Source organism: Melanotaenia boesemani, chromosome 21 (assembly GCF_017639745.1).
Source record: "Melanotaenia boesemani isolate fMelBoe1 chromosome 21, fMelBoe1.pri, whole genome shotgun sequence".
NCBI lineage: Eukaryota > Metazoa > Chordata > Actinopteri > Atheriniformes > Melanotaeniidae > Melanotaenia > Melanotaenia boesemani.
The window spans coordinates 14,154,379-14,173,596 of NC_055702.1; the positions used below are offsets into that span (position 1 = coordinate 14,154,379).

The following is a 19,218-nucleotide window of genomic DNA, read 5'->3' on the forward strand; positions in this document are numbered from 1 at the left end:
ATTATGTTTGCATCAACTTATTTACTTCAAATAATAAGAATGGTTACGCTTGCTGAATCTGTTCTTGCATTATTCAAGTTTTGAATGTAGACACATCCTGGTCCATGCATGTTATTTGTACATGTGAACAGCTCACATGTACTACTAGGCATCCATCAAACTGGTTCAAGATCTAAATCATGTCCACACCAGCTTTTCGTCTGTGCTGCTGCAAAAGACAGATATAATTTAGCATGATTTTGACATGAAATTAATGTTTTTACTTTATTGGATGCATTAGACCTTGGACTGATTGATTTATCTATCTATCTATTTGTTACTTTATAACAATCTAGGAAAATTGCAGCCAGCTCAGACCATCCTTTTTTTCTGAAATAATTTATTTCAACATTTAGCAATTAACATGATGCCTTATTCCATCTGTGCTTCAGTAAATATGCAAATCTTGATTATATTATGCATGAATTGTAGGTCAAGCTAAGGAAATAAGAGTTAACGCCCAGATCAGTGATATTTAATGACATGAACTGCGCCAGTTGGCGTGCCATATGAAACATGGCATGAGTCAAAAGACTTGGTGCAGTGTGATAAATATGTCCATTGAGGTTGGAGAAGACCCCTGATTCTTGAGTGCCTTTCACAGTGAGACTAAAGAAAATCATTTCCAAGAATTCAGGTAATTAGGGAAAATGTGGTTTAGACCAACTTTATTCATATTTCGAGTTATTTGTAGATACTTTCAGTGAGATTCTCTATCACTGGAAACCAATTTGATCAAGCGCCAAGTTTTAGTGATATGCAGTGTTTATTTTTTGAGTGTTTACAAGTTTCTCTGTCACCTTTACAGCTCTCTGAATCCAGGAACTCTGCACTGCCCTCTAGTGGAATTATTGCATTAAAATCGTTCCAATGTAACGGACGCATTGTCATATATGGTGATCTTTGACAACATTTCCGAGGGACATACAGGACTTTTACAGTTTTACACTTTGAAGTACTTTAAAATTAGCTTTAGTAAAATGAAGTAAAATGCAAATATCATGTATGAAAGTTTCCTTTTTTCTAAAGCGCAAACATCTGTGGTTGAGAATAAAATAAACCTTAGGAATTAAGCGAATGAAGGAAGGAACCTTTTAAGAGCTATAACTTTATCCTAAGCATTACGTAGGACACCTCTATGTCTGCTAATTAGCTATCATGTTCCACTCAGGAGCTGTTTAGCTTTGCTTTGCTTAGGATACAGACTGGACCAGAAGGGAACAGCTAGCATGGCCCTTTAGAGTGTTTGGAAAAACTGAAACTGAAACAGCAGCATCAAAAGTCATGAATTAGCTCTTAGCTGAACCTTCAACCTTCCACTGGAAGATGCTGAATTGTCCATAGTATTGCAAATTTATGTTAATTAATATAAGCCTATACGTAAGAAACTTGTGTTGGTTTTTTTTTTGTTTTTGGTTTTTTTTTTTTAAATGTACTTTAATAAAATTGTTGCTAACTCTCTAAATCCAAAAATAGTTAAAAAGCCTTGAGCTAATCAAGTCAGTAAGTTCCCAGCAAGTCTGGTAAGTCTTAGCAGCTTCTTTCTGCCTCACCAGCTATGGGATATGGATTTATTTTATACTGTAGCATATGTTAAGCTAAATGCCTGTGTGTACGACAGTAAATGAAAGTTTGGTTGACATGATCACGGTACCTTCCCTTTTCTCCTCCTTGAACCACTTTTCCCTCCCCTTGCAGTCATACCATCCTCATTTTTTCTTCATGCTAATTAACAGGCAGGATAGTGATTAGTTACGAGGCAGAGCTCCCCACCCCTCCCTCAAACACCAGACCCAAAGTGTGTTTTCTCTGTGACTGGAACATGTGTTAAAAACAGCTGGGTGGTCACAGACAGCTCTGAAACAGTAGGGGGAAAACACTCCACATGCCATACAGTAAACCTCCCACAGGAGAGGAAGCTGTCATATATGTGCCTCCGCGTCCTCAAACATGTCTGGGTTCCTCTTAATATATTCCCCCTTTGAAGCACACCAATGCACATATTCATGAATTTGAGCTCTGGTTTTCCCGTTACCCTCTTTGGTGATACAAACCAAACACACACTCAAATGATGTCATTATCTCACACAGTTTATCACTCATTCAGGCATTCAACACCATGTTCTTGCAAACACATTTGCAAGGCATTGTTTGCATCTCATTGAGTGACAGCTGAGTTTATTTCACAGTGGCACAAAGATTGTGAAGTGGGAGGGGAGGGGGGGGGGGGACGTATGCAAACAAAAAACAGGCTCAGACGTAAACAGATCGCCAGACAGGCATTCTGCCGTTTGGTTTGTGATTCAGAATACTAACAAGGCATCTCAGCTCACGCCAAGGGATAAAAGGTGTGATGTAGGGCAGAGCCAAACAATGGCAAGGGAAAAGCAATGTATCCTCAAAATATGACTCAAGTACCTCCCTCAGTTTTACATTGAATCACAGGCTATTATGGGATTTTTATGCTGAGAAAGGAAAAAGACAGTGTTTATGTTTTAATTAAGGATCCTGGAAATGTCATCTATAGGTTACTAAAAATATTGGTAAATGCTAACAGTACATAATTTCCTTCAACATGCATTGAATCATTTGTGTAACAATTATACTGAGCACACAAAAATTTAAAAGTAGAATGCTAAATTAAACTTGTCTGCCTTAAATACACACCAGTGTAGTTTACCGGTGGTGCTGTCTGCAGTTTTGCAGGATATACTGTAGAGTAGCATAATATGTATGTATATGAAAGAAAGATTAGCAAAACAGGTTGGAATATTTTCCATCTGTTTTGCATTAGTTATTTTTCAGGCTTTCGAAGAAGTTCGGCGGTGGCAGCAACAATGACAGGAGAAAATCGGGCTCTTTATCCCCCCCCTTGGTTGCCTGAGCACAGATCTATAGAGTTTCTGAGAGTTCTGCTTCTTACTTTGGAAATGGCACACAGAGTTTAAGGTTTAAGGTTTAGAAGGTTTAATTCCAGGGTAGTTTTCACTCACAATTTGAGCCATAATGAGCCCCAATATTTAAAGCTGTGAGCAGAGATTTTACTGCCATATTACACAAAATGGTTGTTTCAACAATCACACCCTGCAGCCTGACAGGTGTGCTGTTCACTATGTATTAGGCACAGATTTTGAAAGCTTTGCAGACCATCTTTTTTCTTTAAAAGATACATGCCATTTAAAGGCATATTAAAAAAATCTCAAATGGTGTCTAAACATTTGAACTCATGTACATAACCACGCTCTAAGTGAAATTTCTAACAGTCATTTGAAAACCTTTCCATACACTTCATCATTTCATCCTGTATAGTACCACTACTACAAGTAGTATTAGGGGGAAAAGACCCATATAAATAGTTCCACATTGGCACAGATGTCATTGTCAATCATTTACAAAGCTACAAAGTCAAGGTAAGGAGGAAAGATCCACAGCTGGATGGAGCAGCTAATGCTCCAATTTCAACCCTGGGTGACGATCTTTTTTTTTTTTTTTTTTTTTTTTTTTTTTTTTTTTTTTAACTTGTCCTGTCCAGCCTCATAGCAAGCACAATGATAATCTGGTTGCTGTATCGTGCTAAACAAATTTGCTCTGCCAAGGGGAGGCCTATGGGTAAGGCTCCTCTTGATAATCTGATTCATTTATTTATTTATTTACTTTGAATCACGGAATCTATGTAATCTTGCTGGACCAGACCGGAGGGGGCAGAAAAAGATGGAAAATAGCAAAAGGATGCAAAAGAAAAAGAAGAAAGGAGACAAAAACATCACAGGCAAAAGGAAACAACCCTTCAATCCACACCATCACCAGACAACAAACTGTTACACCTGTACATGAACACACCAGAAAATTCCTGCAACTTTTACAAAAAAAAAACAGAAACAAACAAACAAAAAAAAAACAGAGCTGCTAATCATTAAGAGTTTTTAAATAATAACCAAATCAAAAAGACATATCATGAAAGTAGCATAACAGCAACTAGATACTAACTCACAGGAAAAATAAAAAAAAGAATTATCTCTTAGTATAAAAACCTACTGGACAACTCAGTGACTGTGTCAGCATGCAGAGCATGAGAAACAAGGAGTGATCAGTGATGAAGAGTGGTGAGTGAGATCGTGCAAATGGGACCAAGCCTCTACAGAGGTCAGAGGCAGACCAGGGCAGCCCAGAGACCCGGGCCCTCAGCAGCAGCCCCGGAGCCCTAACCCAACCCCAAGATCGGCAGCCGCCGGCCCCGATGGGTGACGATCTTGATACAATCAGTCAGTAGCACAAATGAACTCTTTTCTCCTTTTGTTGGGTTGACACAAACTTGAGATAGAAATAGAAAATGATCATGGTTTAATTGTTATGGATACCATGGTTACGCAACACTCATTGGTCTACTAATACTTCTCAGTTAATACATTTTTTTACTCTGAATGTGGAAGTTTTTAGAGTGGTGGAAATATGCTGGACATAAATTAATTTATCACATGTAAGAGGTAAGCAGATGCAGTTTACCAACAATATGTCACTAACTGAAAATAAAGGCAAATTCTGTACTCATTCGTACAAGTTTATGCTGATTGACACATCAGAGCAAATTCTCCGATTGTTTGGTCTAAGCTTTGAAAGTGTAGAGGGATGACTCAGCCTACTGGATGTGCCGAAATTAGTGGAACTGTTGAAAACAACAATAAAAGTTCAAATGTCTCTAAAATGACAAGTTTCCTAACCGCACAGCAGAGGGTATCGCTCAAACCTTCAAAATAATCCTGCATTATCATGCAGAATATTCTGATCAAATAAAATGCTGAAATTTTGCAACTTACACAGCCAAACACTGAATGTCATAATTTTATTGGATATGTCCATGATCGTAGCAGAGTAATCAACAGTGCCTGCATGTTTATGTCAATAGAGGAAAATATTTAGATTGTGCCAGGACTCTGTTTACATAAGCCATCCAGCGATGGCAGCTTCCATTCCACTGTAGCTCATGCGTCATCTCCATCATGCCAAGAACTCTCCATCCCCATTTCTTCCACTGGGACCTGGCATTCCTGTCAGTCATGTGCTATCAGTGAGGCTGCAGGCACTGCTGGGGCCTGCCCAGCTCTCTTCCCCTTCCTCTCTTTCTTCTGCCTCCACCCTTCTCAACGGTGTCTTTGTATCTCCTTCCACCATCCCAGTACACAGCAAGCACTCCACTTTGAAGCGTCCATCCGTTCCTCTGTCTAGATTTTTGTACTCAACTTTCCTTATCTTAAAGAAAGTCTCTTCAGTTGATGCTTCATGCTGGACTTGGTACTTTTTGCTTAGGTTTTATCCTTTCTGATGTTTAATCTGTCTCTTTGTCTACTTTTCCTCTCTCTCTCTCTCTCTCTCTCTCTCTCTCTCTCTCTTTCAGGTGTAAGGAAGGCTACCATGGTCTACGCTGTGACCAGTTTGTGCCCAAGACAGACGCTATCTTGTCCGATCCAAGTACGTTCTTTGTTCTATTTTTTTTTCTTTTGCAGTCTTGCTGTATTGATTTGCAATAAGAAAACAAACTCAGCTCAAGCACATACTTCATGCCCTTGAGCAAATCTCAGACCGTGCTATATTTGTCAACAAGATTAATATAAGAGCTAAATATTTACCGTATATATTCCAAGAGGTTGTGTCACAATATCACAAGAACACAGGTGTTGCAATATTTCCAAAAGTACATTTATTAATAAAATGTTTTAAAGGTTTGAATGGATGCAAACAATAATTAAAGCCGTAAAACACTATTATTTAATTTCTGGACAAATGCATATCACGAGAAAAGATTTCTTTATTGTCCTACATAGATCTCTTCTTACAGATAAACCCTGTGCATAACACCTGCAGCACTTATTTTTAATTACAATCCTCAATCTATTTTTGCTTTAGGCTGGCTAAAGGAATGAAAAGTTTCCAATTTCCTCTTGCATTAAAACCAATTCCCTTGGAGTCCTTTGCATCCCCATGACAGTTGTGTAGTGTGGTTTTAAAAAATGGCAAAAGCCAGAGGTTGAGGGAAGAGAAATTGAGGGTCCCATGTTTTTCCCATGAGGTTGTGACTTTAGCAATCCACACTGTTTCCAGAAGTGACTTGGCTCCTCTGCTCCAAGAGTGAGAGAGAAAACTTAACTCCTATTGCCTTCTGTATTCACCAAGCCCTCCGAGAGTCCATTAATGGGGTCACAAGTCAGCGCCACAAAGCATGTTTTACGCTCTCGCGTGGCACACAGTTTTCACAGTGGGATTCTTTTTTTTTCTCTTCTATATGTAGACATCAATTTTCCTGTGTGTCCTGGTTGGGAGACTTTTATGTTATTCTTTGAAAGAAGACAAAACTTAGTGCATTTTGCAGAGAAAGTGACGTAAATGAAATATTACACACTGATGGTGCATGCTGATTTATTAAAAATATATGACAGTAAAGCTTAGAGGACTAAATACAACATACAAAAGTAGCAGAACGATCACATTACCATTTGACAGATCAAAAACCTTTCAAGGCCACCATATTTTATTGTAGCTATAGGAAACCTTCAGTTTAATCATAGTGTTGGAAGCACAAGACTTTAGAGTCAGAATCTCCAAGACAACAGCAGTAACCCTCAAGCTATGAATCTATATTTGCGCGATTGCGGCAGATACTGTAATAACGGTGGCATGTTGCAGCAAGATTAGTTTGTTTGCCTGCCTCTCATTTTGTGGCATAAGACAAAAGTATCAGCATTAATGGACCTTCTTCCATGTTTAGGAGGTGTGAACAATAAGGAAAATACTTTAAATATTTTAGGTATGAAAGAAATGTCAGTCTCTAATTAAAAAAACAAGTGTGGGTGCAAAAATACATGGTCTAAGGATTTATTACAGAATAACTTTTTTTTCTGTTTCCATGCTGTCCATCAAAGATATTAAATGAGATTCAAAACATTTCAGTTCTACTCCACAGTGATTTTAAGTATTTTTGAGGCTCAGAATCAACACCAGTCCAGTCTAGCTTTTTCTCTTTCTTTTCTTTCATATAACTCAGGATTGGCTTCAAGGCCAAACATTAAACTTGTTCATGTCTATTTTTCACTGTTGTGTATGTGTGTATGTGTGTGTTCTCTGCATTTGGTTTTGATCAAATTTGCCAGTTTAGAGTAAAATATATATCTAGTTTCATGCCATTGATTTTTTTATGAGTCACACTTAAAACATCAACTACTAGTTACTTCATAATGATAAGTTGCAAAGTTCCATGAATTAATAAGTGTGAAAAAATCACATGAATGCACATTGAGATCAACATTAGTTCATGATGAGAAACAGGAATTCCATGATAGAGCCGGCATTAATTAATGCATTAGTTCATCATGAGTTACACATTTGTTAAGTATAATATATTTGTACCATTATTGTAAAGTGTTACCTGCCAATGTTCTGCTTCTCTACGTGAGTTTAGAAACATTCAAGTCGTTTTTGTTTCTTTGAGTGAATGTTTTCCACACGGAAGTCAGATAATGAAAGCTAACTTTCAAGTTTCCAACTGTAATTCAGCTAGCAAATCTATTTTTGTCACAGTGCCACTAGTTTATTTTGACTTAGTAAAATATACTTTATTAATCAGATAGGGGAGACCTGTGATTTAAAAAGATAAAACGTGTCACTTTCTCCATAGACTTGCATTGACAGAAAACCAGGCATAATTTACTCCAAAGCTGCATCTGCTGGGGTGAATAGATAGCTAATCATAATATCAAACTAAAATATTCCTTACATGCCTATCAGAAAATGCTTAACATAGCAAAAAAAAAAAAAAAAAACTACCGGATGGAAAATATTCAGTACCATAGAAGTTTTATTCCATAAAAATGCCACCAAACTAAACAAAAAAACTGTAATGATAAATTTAAATGATCTTTTGCTCAATGTCTGCAGTTAGAACACATAGAACAGCCTTGATGCCTAAAGGCCCAGAAACAGTTTAGCAGGAAATCAATCCTATTCTGATCTCTGTTGATGGAGATTGATCTAAAATTTACGCAGATTACCAGTGTGTCTGAAGATTATCCAGCTTTCTAAAGGCAAATCATGTAATAACACACACACACATACATGTACACATTCACAACTAATACATGTAGGGAAAGCAGCGATGGAATCCAGATTACTGTAGTTGTGTCTGTGTGTGCTTAAGCACATTTAAAGTTTTTTTTTATTATTTGTTTGTATTTTGTTTTTTTGTTTTTTTTGTTTGTTGTTGTTTTTTTGTTTTTTTTTTTCATGCATCCACATGGTAGCATTAGACTCAAACCACATTATAGGGTTAAAAAATTTTTTGTTTTTTACATTTTCAGCTTTTTTTAATCTGAAATCAATGTGTGTGCACCTTACAGACACAGATCTTTCTCTTCTCTCCATCTTTTGTCTTGGTATTGACTGGCAAAACAGTCAAAAGAGCAAAAGAGACAGGCTTGCACACAGTGGCACTCCATCTTTCTCACATCTTCAGAGAGGGGTGAAGAGAAGAGGAGACTGTCGCACACATCACATAAGCGTGGGGACAAAAGGAGAAAGAAACTACCCGCCAAGCACTCCAGCTATACTGCTTTGAACATAGCTTTTGAAACAGGTTGGGGAGAGGTCTAAGACATTTGTGCATAGGGAGGAAGTGGAAGGGTCTTTAATTGGAGGCATAGCAGTGTAGGAAGATGGCAATTTAGTTTGCACTTTGTAAACAACCTGAGCGAGTTTCTTTTTTAACTATGAGAGGATTTAGGGCATGCCTCTGGTGCTGTTTATTTGGCCAAGTGGCACCTTTGAGACTGTAAAGAAGAGATGGGAAAAGGAGGTGAGACAGTCTGTTGCTGATTCTAAACGATGAAGAAAGCACTTCTCTAATTTGAAACATTTATCTCCTGTAGATATTAGGCCTGGAGTAGGTATCTGCACAGGATATTGAGTTCAATAACACACGCACACACACACACACACACACACACACACTCATTGGCTTCTCAGTTTCTTGCTCACCCAAGTGAAGGAGGGGATTAAGGATTTGATTCACTCCTGCCATTGTCTCACCCACCCGCCAGATTGCTGCCTCTTAATCGGGCCAGAAGCGTCTGACATGATGCACAGGTATTCTCCAAGCTTGCTCAAGGCTCCCACAAGACGCCACAAATGATTCCTTAGGGTGCTTTGAGTTGCCAGTGCAATGGATTTGAAAGCCTGCACATATTATGATTGGTGAATGTCTCCAGACAAGGTGATGCCAGAGGAGGGGATGTGTATCAGCATTGTAATGACATCATCTGCACAGGCTGTGACAGTCAGGGCAATTCAGGGTGGAAAAGTGTTGGTTGTTGCCAGAGGCAATCACAAGGAAAGGGTTGAATAGATAATGCAGATCAAGAAACATCAATGAGATCACTTCTTTGGCCTTGCCAAGTGCACTGCAGCTGCATTACTGCCTTGTGGAAAGCCTGGCAGCCATGTCTTGATTTTTGCTGTCCAGAAAATTTCTTGTGGCAAAAAGCACAATGTCCACCGATCAGAATTAAATGGTTCATAACTGTGTCAAATATGAGTGATTCAGTGATTTTTATACAAAAAGAAAAGAAAAAGTTACTTAACTGTCTGATGTGAAAGCTTAGAAACTTTCAAAGGTTTTTGCTATTTTAGGGGCTGATTTTTTTTTTTTTTTTTTTTTTTTTTTTTTACTTTTTAGCTGTTAGCTTAGCCCCCCTTATAGAATTCCTGTTTGATTCTCCAAACTCATAGTTCTCTTACCACTTTCTACATGGTAAGAAACTGAATAGCACAGCAATTAACAGTTAACAGTTCATTCCTCCATCATATGTCCATATTTTCCTCTTGCATGTATTTCTGTTAATCCAGATGCCACGTTTTAGAGCTATCCGACTTAAAAATGTCTCTACCAAGAAACCATTGCTTTTACTTCTGTCTGGTGCAGGCTACAACTAAACAAGCAATGTGCAAACAATAATAGTATCCTCCATTTCTAACTTTTAGCCTTAGCCATACTTACTTATCAAGACATGGATGCAGTGATAACCAAACCTGAGTCAGCCGGTTCTAAAACTGTATAAACCAGGACTGTCGGTCATGACTGCTGCACCAACCCATATCTAGAGTAAATAGAAATTGTTTGGTTTTATTTTTGTCCTATTTCCTGTCTTTGTCACCTCATAATGTCATCTGTTGAAGACTTGAACATCTCAGGGGATGTACTGACTCTGTCAATGCTCCAGTTTGAATAAGCAATCACAGCAACGTCCCTACCTTCAGCAATTCAGAAGTTCGGGAGGATTTTTAAGGCTTACAAAAAATTAAAACAGAAAGAAATTACCCTAATGTCCACTAAGTTTATTGTTTTGACAATTATACATTATATACATTTGAGTTACATATTTGCGTTATACATATTACAAAGACTAGCTCATTTCTTCTAGGATCAAATGCACTGAACTACATTAGGACACAGAAATTGTTTACACACTACCTCAAGCACAAGCCTTGCCTCTAAAATATTTAGAGGTCTCACTGCAGATCAGAAAAGTGTCCTTGTTTGATTTGAGGTATAATGTTCTCCTTAATGGTATTTCAGAAAGTTTGCTTAGTGTTTTTGATGCAAGCAGATATATTTAAACAAACCATTACAAAATTTAAATAAATTCAGAATTATTATAATCCATTCATCCAAATGTTCAGTTGTCTTTCCGTTTCTTGGGATATTTATTCTTAAAATATAATGAATTGCCCTGACAGATTGTCCTATGCTACATTTAAAATGTTTTATTTTACACTTTGTAGCCTTTTTTCTTTATTTTTTTTTTTTATTCAAGAATGTCCACTATAATCTGTCAGGCCTTGGCAAGCCATGTTCTATTTAAAACTTAGACCACCTCTGTCAGAAAACCAATTACTAGTAAGGGCTTCATTTTAATTTAAATAAGATTACATTACAGTGGCACAAAAAGGGGGCACTGTCAGGATGGAAAGAACACGAGTGCTCCTTTTTATCTGTTTCCCCAGCGCTGGGATTGTGGGACAAGACTTAGCTGCATGGAGAAAGACCGTGTGTATGTGTGTGTGTGTGAGAGAGAGAGAGAGGATAAAGGGAGGATGTCTGTCAAAGAGTGCATCTGTGAGAGACAACGAATAATAGGCAAAGGTGTAATGTGCTTTATGGGTGCACATGCATGTAAACGTGAGTTAGTGTGACACATCTTGAGGTTATGAGGAGCAAAACAATTACTGCAATACCTCAGGCTCAAATCAATAGGCAAGGCCTGTGCAAAGCAGCATCAGTGACTTAAAGCTATGGGATGTATTTCAGCTTTTCTTTTTACAATTCCTCCTCAGAAACCTTACTCGGTTTCTGTCCACATGCAAAGCCACTGCAGGCTGAGTGAATTCAATATATCACAGTAAAGTGTTCCAAGCATCCAGGGCTAGCTGGCTCATTACAGGCTGCAACAGAGGAAGTCATATCTGAGAAAGCAGTCAAGCTAACTTTTCAGAGGAGTTGCAGCATGTGTCTCTACCTATCTGGTGAAGTCTGACTAAAATAAAGGCACATTGTAGTAACTGTCTTATCCCCCCCTCTCTCTCTTTCATGCTATCTGGGCTTGAATGGAACAGCGGATGAACTTGGGATCGAGTTCATGGGTAAGACAACTTTTCATTGACTTGGTATAGCACTCAATCTTTCATGTGCCTCCCATCTGTGACAAACAACATACAAAACACACAATCCAGCACAACAGGGCCGCTAACCTTGGAAAATTAATGTGGGCTAGTCACCATGGAAACACTGTGGTGTTGAATTAGGTGTATTCTGTCTGCATGAAGAACAGAACTGTTCAAGTAGAGTGATGTAATCAGGATAGAGCAAACACAAACAGCACTCATCCTTGTTTCCTCTATCATTTAAATAGCAATTTCTAATAGCAATACTTTAAAAAATCAACCAGTAAATGAACAATTTACAAGTCTTTAAAAACTGAAATATCTGGCCCTATTTCTTTAATAATGTCACACTGTTCCTTATCCAGACAGAATAGAAAGTCTCACCTCACTCACACACTGCTACACTCGTACTTTTGTTAATGTTCTCCTTTGCCATCTTATCCCCGCTGCTTGCTTCGCTTTTGTGCATGCATAAAACCATATTATGAAGTTTTCTATTAACCTGTCTTCATATGCTACTGTCACATCATACACTTGCTCCAGAAAAGAGATGGAAGTAGAGGACAATCAGGAAGAGAAACCTGCCTTGCACACAACATTCCTCAGTTCAGTGATTTTAATCTGAGGACGAAATTAGTTCAGAATGCCACTGCAGGTGGGCGGATATATTGTTGAGAGTAAGAACAGGATGGAATACTTAACAGCCGGACAGATGACAGACAAAAGCACAGATAGATTTTTTTGCCTCTTAGCTAAGCTCCGTGCATGCTGACTTGATTATTCATTGTGTTTCATGAAAGATTCCTCTTCTGCTGTATCAATGAACCTTTGATAGTTGTTATATAAGACCCTTACAGTATGTGACAGTCTGAGACAGCCAGTCAGAATACTGCAAAGCCATGTTTGATCTAGGATTGACTGCTAGAAATATGATGTTCTTGCACTCTTCAGTCCAGCAGTCGAAGCTTTGCATGTCTCACTTGCTCACTCTGATGTATTTCAGGCTGAAAACCCCATTTTGTCATGGATACTTTAGCACAGCCTTTATTACAGTATTTTATCCTAGTCAAGTGCACGGCGGTTATTATCATATAGCTGGCTGTATGGGATTGTCTTTTCCTGTGTCAATATACCTGAAGCTGAAGCTATTCACTTTGTTCTGTTCCCTAACATGCTCTTGCATCTAATTTCAAGAATGACTTGTCGGCATCCTGCATGAAAGGCCTGTAAATGGCTTTATGTACAGACCGCATGTCGGTATTTTCTTGCAGCTGTTTTTACATTCAGATTTTGGAAAATCCCATCTTCAGGTGGCTCTACACATTAACAGTGATGATGCACCAGAAGGGAAAGATATTCCTTATGTTTGACATATGGAACCAGAGAGAGGTCATTTAACTGATGGTAAAAGCCAGAGGGTTGACAGGGTCACAGATTTTCAAGTGGCACATTAGCACCTTGGCACCTTCTGCTGTTCATATTTTAAATAGAGCTTTACGATGTTTGCATCTGATACATTGGTGAAGAATCTGCAAGTCCACAACTTCTTAACAGCTCCAACAATCAGAGATATCTCACTTACTACACCACCTAAAACCTATTTTGCTCTTAATCCACCAAGTTTAAGGCAAACCGTCTTTTTCAGTCTGTGTGTTTATAGAAAAAAAGTATTTACACCCTATCAAGTTGTACAGTTTTTGTTTTTTGTTTTTTTTTTTTAGACTCCTCTCCAAATGTTTATGAATCCCTTCATAAATCCCCATCATGAACATTGCAAAGCAATTTTGTAGTTTTTTTATTTTTTTTATTTATTTTTTTTTTTAGAATTGAAATGATTTTAATTGTTCAGACCCTTTGCAGTGACTTATCATAGTTTAGCCTGAGATAAGCTTTATTATAGTCCACCTGTACCCAGTTGCATTTATTGGATATAATTACAAAGAAAAGTACTGATCTATCAAAACTAGGTCACAAGGCTGAGAGAATTGTCTGTAGAACTGTGAGGCAAGATTGTATCAAGGCACCGATCTGAGGATGGATGCTTATACATGGAAGAAGTTTGGAATCAACAACACACTTTAAACATTTGACTGACCAATCAAACTCTGTAATTAGAGAAGAAGGGCTTTGGTCAGACAGGAAAGCAGTAAGTCAGCAGTCGCTTTGAATGTTATTCAGAGTTCCTTTGTAGAGTGACAAGTATAAGTACAGCACTTCACCTATCAGGTTTTTATGGTAGAGTGGACAGACAGAGCCCATTACTCACTTAAAGGCACATGACAATCCACTGGGAGTTTGATAGAAGGCACCTGAAAGACTTTCAGACCCTGAAAAGCATCTGATGAAACAGAAAGTGAACTATTTGGCCTTACTTCTCAACATCATGTGTGGAGGACACCAAACACTGAGCATCGCCTCATTAATACTGTCCAAGCAGCTAAGCATGGCAATGGCAGCATCAAACTGTTGGGAGGAATTAGTGAGTGAGGTTGAGAAATCGATCAAGAAAGAAGAAATGAAAGAAAAGTAGATGCAGCCTGAGTAACAACCTTCTACGGGATGTTCAGGTCCTCAGATTGGAACAAATGTTTACATTCTGCATACTGCTAGGAAAACACTGATCCAAGATCCCCTGCTGTTCATCTAAGCCTGAACATGTTCATGAGGTAAAACCTATCAAAGATGTGAAGAGGAAAAAGTGACTTTAAAATAAATTATTAAATAACGTTCACTAACGTGCGAAGACATTTTACCTGTTTCAGAGAAGACTTACTGTGCATTAGGAAGCATGGAAACCTTTATGTGCATCAGGTCTGACCTGGAAAAGATTAAAATGATGTGATTCATCAGCTGTATTTTAGCTGGCAAAAAATAAACTCAAGTGACTGAACCCAGGTCTTCCCACACACAAGGTAATATTCTAGATTTTCTGATAGAGGAAAGTGTTTCCAAAAGAGAAGCTTTCTAGTGGATGTGTAGATGCATTTTTTTTCATTAAGCTAAGAGCTCTAGTTTCCAGTTAGGACAAATTCCTCTACTATTAATATAGAAAGCATCTGCTATGTGGCCTATACTCCTACAGCTAATGACACTTTATTTACTTTAAAGCAGTCTGTGGAAGCTTAGCTTCAGGTTTGCTTGGCTGACTGAAAGAAACCTAGCTAGTGTGGAGAAATACATTTGGACTGATGAGAATCGGGATACATTGAGTCCAGTTTAAGATGGGTTTGAAGCAACAATATGAACAAAACTTGACAGGGTAAATCAACAGTTTGAATGACACTGCAGATTTTATTCTTATCTACAAATGCAGAACCAGTGTGGAATGTCTACAGTGTCATTCAGCAAATTGATCTCAGTATACCAGCAAGTGATGCTTAGTTGTAGATGTCAAGGACTATGAATTGGAAATAATTGTTAGAAATTAATAGTATAAATTATATTTCTTGAATACAGCAATGAATATTAACGTAGCAATGTCAGTAAACTAGTATTTAAAAAGGAGGGATGTGTCGTTGATGACCACTTCAGCATTTTTTTGATTTGCTCTATTTTAATTTACAGCCATCCTGTTTCGCTTCCACAGGATTTGAGTGGGCATTTTGGGCCTCTGATGATTATATATATCCACATATTGTCACTCCAGGATGTGTTCAGATGTTATCTTTATCTTGCGCCAGAAGCACTTTAATATTAAAGAGGTCTTTTTCCAGCTGGAGCTCAGTTACACCATACACAATCTCTTAAGTGTGCTCATGCAGCACTGATGTCATGCAGGGGAAGGAAATAAAAAAAAGAAAAATGTTGCAAAACACAGTGCTCTGTTGCACCCCCATGTTAGGAAGGAAGAAAAAAAAAAGAAAAGGGTCTCCAGCAGTTTCTGGAGGAAACCGTTACACCTGAATCACTAAGTGCAGATGTAGAGAACATCCCAGGACAGTTCTGTGTCAACAACATCAGAATCCACAGATGAGCCTTCAAAGGTCACAAACAGGTTTCAAGAATGTTTTCTGCACTTTTTCCTGCTGTTGTCAAGATGGTGAAATCCGAGACAGGAGGATTGTTTTAGAGTTACTGAGTTAAACCACAGGAGGATGTGCTGAAGGTCATGAATTACAGTGGGACAGAGAAGGCCAACTCTAATGTCAATAGATGTGTGATGGAGGAAGTTGCAGGTTATACACTGTGCATATTTTGACCATAACACAGTAGCACTGTGAGTTTTTTAGATAATTGCATGCACTTGCTTCTACCTCACAGCATGTGCTATAGTACATAGTCTGTATATTATGTAGCCTAGCATCCCATACAGCTGCTCAGTCACATAGATATCTGCTGGGATCAGCTGCTACTTGTCCCAGCTGCTTGTGACCTTAAGCCTCTACTACTGATGTGCAGAGGTTTGACAAGAAGCTCCAAGAGCATTCATTTCCTACTAATTCCTTGTCACCATCCATCTCAAATTCTCAAACACACAAACAGCCACACTCACATACAAGCTTCCTGTGGCCTCTGCTGTGTAGACAGTTCATCTAAGTTGCCTGTTGGGTTTGTCTGAACGAAATGATTATCACACTTCAGTTAGCACATGTCACTGAGCCCTGCCTGTGTCTGCCATGTCCCTTTCCCATCTTCAAACACTGACATTTCCTGACAGCGGCATTGGCTGCTTTATGTTAATCCAGATTGTGGGTGAATATCTGTGTGTGGTTGTGTGTACACATCAATGTAGTGTTGGTATGTTTGGTGTGCTGATTCAAGATGCATCGCTTCCTCCTTGCACAATCACAGCTGCAGTCCTCATCCTTTGTGTTATTGCAGAAATTTATTGTCCTGAATTGTATTCTCTCCTCCACAGAGAGTGGTGACACCTACCAGAGGCAGGTGCTGTCCATCTTCAGCATTGCCTCGGGGATCTGTCTCCTTGGAGTGGCATGCATGGCTCTCTACCGCCACAACAAGTGAGTGATGCCAGCCAGAACCACATTAGCAGAGTAAAGCCCCCGGCTGTGCAGAAAGAGCACTGTACTACTATGGCAATGAGCCCAATGAAAGTGTGAGTCAGCAAGAGGATGTTTTAGCAAGGCATCAAATCTAAATTATGTGGGATGCATTTGGGACAGATACTCATGTAAGATTTATTGGTGAAATGGTTTTAGCAAGCAGGTGTGTCACAAACACTTCACTCAAAAGATAAATACAGAGATACTGCACAAACTATGGCAAGTTTAGAAACATTAGACCATAGGTGTGTGGTTGTGTGAGTATATGTGTGTGATGGTAACAGGCAGCACAAAAGCAGACCACCAAAATCAATTACTTATTTGTAGGTAAGAGAGAGGGAAAGTAATGTAGACAAAGAAAAGTAATTATAGACAGTAAAGAGAAAATAATGGAGGTAGTGTTGATCAACTTGTTCTTGATAAACAAAAATAGATTTTGTTTTCCATCCCTGCAGTGCTCTAAGTAGTGCGATGCCTGTCGGTCAACGTGACCAAAGTCCTGGCTCACAGGGAGATTTATTGTACCGCTAATTACCCAAACACACATATCTTGTTAAATTGACTCTGTTCTCCTCAAATGATGTTTGACAGTGTGGCTCAGACAAATAGCTTCTCTATTTAAGACTGAAGTTTATTCTCTTCTTCAGCTAAGATACAAATTTAATTTGTATCAGTACAAGGATTAATAATTATTAAAGTTCTGTTCTATACATTATTTGAAGGTTAAGCAGTAAGATAGAAAAGAGATGAAAGATCTTCAATTTAAAGATCAAAATAATATAAATCAAATCAAATTAATCACTTTTCACATGGTTGTTAAAATTTTGTCATATAAGCACAGAGGGCTGCACATCATTGTAGAGTTGTTACTAATCTATAGTTGTTGATTTAATAATAAAGTGGGCATTATTAAGGAATAAGTAGTCTTTTATGTGATATAGTATGAGCCACTGGTCTGTTTGCTTCATGAACATCCCTAAATTCAGCGATATCCAGCAACAAATATATGTTTTCCTCTTCCACTGTCACATATTTTGATATTATGAGTTGTAATTTGATTAATTATTTAATAGGTGCTCTAAGCAGGTGCTTGCACTAGTTTAGCCCAGCTAGTTACAGTTACATAGCTGTCAGTCCCATCCAATCCAACTTTATTTGTTAGGACTTTAAAAACCACAGATGTCCAAAGTACTGTACAAAAACCGCAGTTAAAGCAAACTTAATTAAAATAGTCAATGAGTTGCTTCCAGGTTTGGTAAAAAAAGACCAGAGATATATTTTATGGATTGGTGAAAACATTCAGTTGGAAAATTTAAAATGAAGTAAAAAAGATAACTGAACTCGAGTCAGCTATAAAGTATTTAACTAAAAGAACATTGACACTTGGTATGCAGTATTGGTGGTTAAGAAGATTTAAAAAATGATGTAAACTAATAAGAAAACTAATAAACTTGGGACAGAAATGTTGGAAATAATGTAAAATAATACAAAATAATGAAGAATGATTAAAGCAATTAAAGGATAAAGCAGACAAATTGACAGAAACGAGCAGCTGGAAAGAAAGACAAAAGTAAGATCTGAACGTGCCCTAAATGATAAAAATGAATCAAACTTTAGATTGCTATGCATGTTATTCCAGGATCCAGGTGTACAATAACCAAATTTTCCAAGCATATTAAAAATAAACTGAATGTGTGAGGTAATCAAGTCATTTGAGTGTGGCCCACATAAAATAAATGACTAAATTGCCAGTGTCTATCCTATTATAGAGATGGATAGCTACCCAGTCTTAGTATAGATCTAACAATGACACGTATTATAACTTTCCCTGGTCATAAATCTTAGCACAGAATAATAAGCAGCATGCAAAAGTTTTGCAAATGCATCAATTAACACTTACCCAGCTTTGACACTGAGACCTAATTTTACTTCTTTATATTATTTTATTTATTTGCATTTGCATTATAACACTTTTAAACAGATAATGGCAACAGCTGCTCCAATGTTTAGTGTCACTGGTGGCAGTGTTAAAAAGAAAGTGTTTCATCTTTTTCCTAGCATATTAACAGAGGCATGTAACATTTCATGGTACACTAGCTGAACATTTTACCACCATCAGCTTCAGCGCAGATCTAGTAAAAAAAATAACTGCATTGGAGTTACATATGAACTTATGACTATGCTTTTAGACTTACAGCATTTGACAAATGTTATCATATTGTATAGTTTCAATAGGCTCAAACTGTCAAAAGATTTTTTTTATTCACCAAGGGACAATAAACCATGATCTCATAGCATTGTGTATAAATAGTACGTCACTTCAGGCACATTTCTTGTGTCATTTTACAGAATAGAATGACATGCTAAATGATTTAGGCTAAATGCCAAGAAGGCCACTGCCATAGGACACAATGTAACTTAGGGTGTTTCATCATAAGACTAAACTTTGTTCTTCTTCTCATTCATGTCTGTT

At 37.9% G+C, this 19,218-nt stretch overlaps 1 protein-coding gene across 1 annotated transcript in view; it reads left to right on the forward strand.

Annotated features, from left to right (window-relative positions):
* nrg3b (neuregulin 3b) overlaps positions 1-19,218 on the forward strand; it is a 203,231-nt gene that overhangs the window by 166,970 nt on the left and 17,043 nt on the right. The window contains exons 3-5 of the mRNA XM_041974342.1: positions 5,432-5,505; positions 11,695-11,721; positions 16,601-16,703. Of these exons, the coding sequence (XP_041830276.1) occupies positions 5,432-5,505; positions 11,695-11,721; positions 16,601-16,703 (204 nt within the window). The remainder of the gene's footprint in view (positions 1-5,431; positions 5,506-11,694; positions 11,722-16,600; positions 16,704-19,218) is intronic.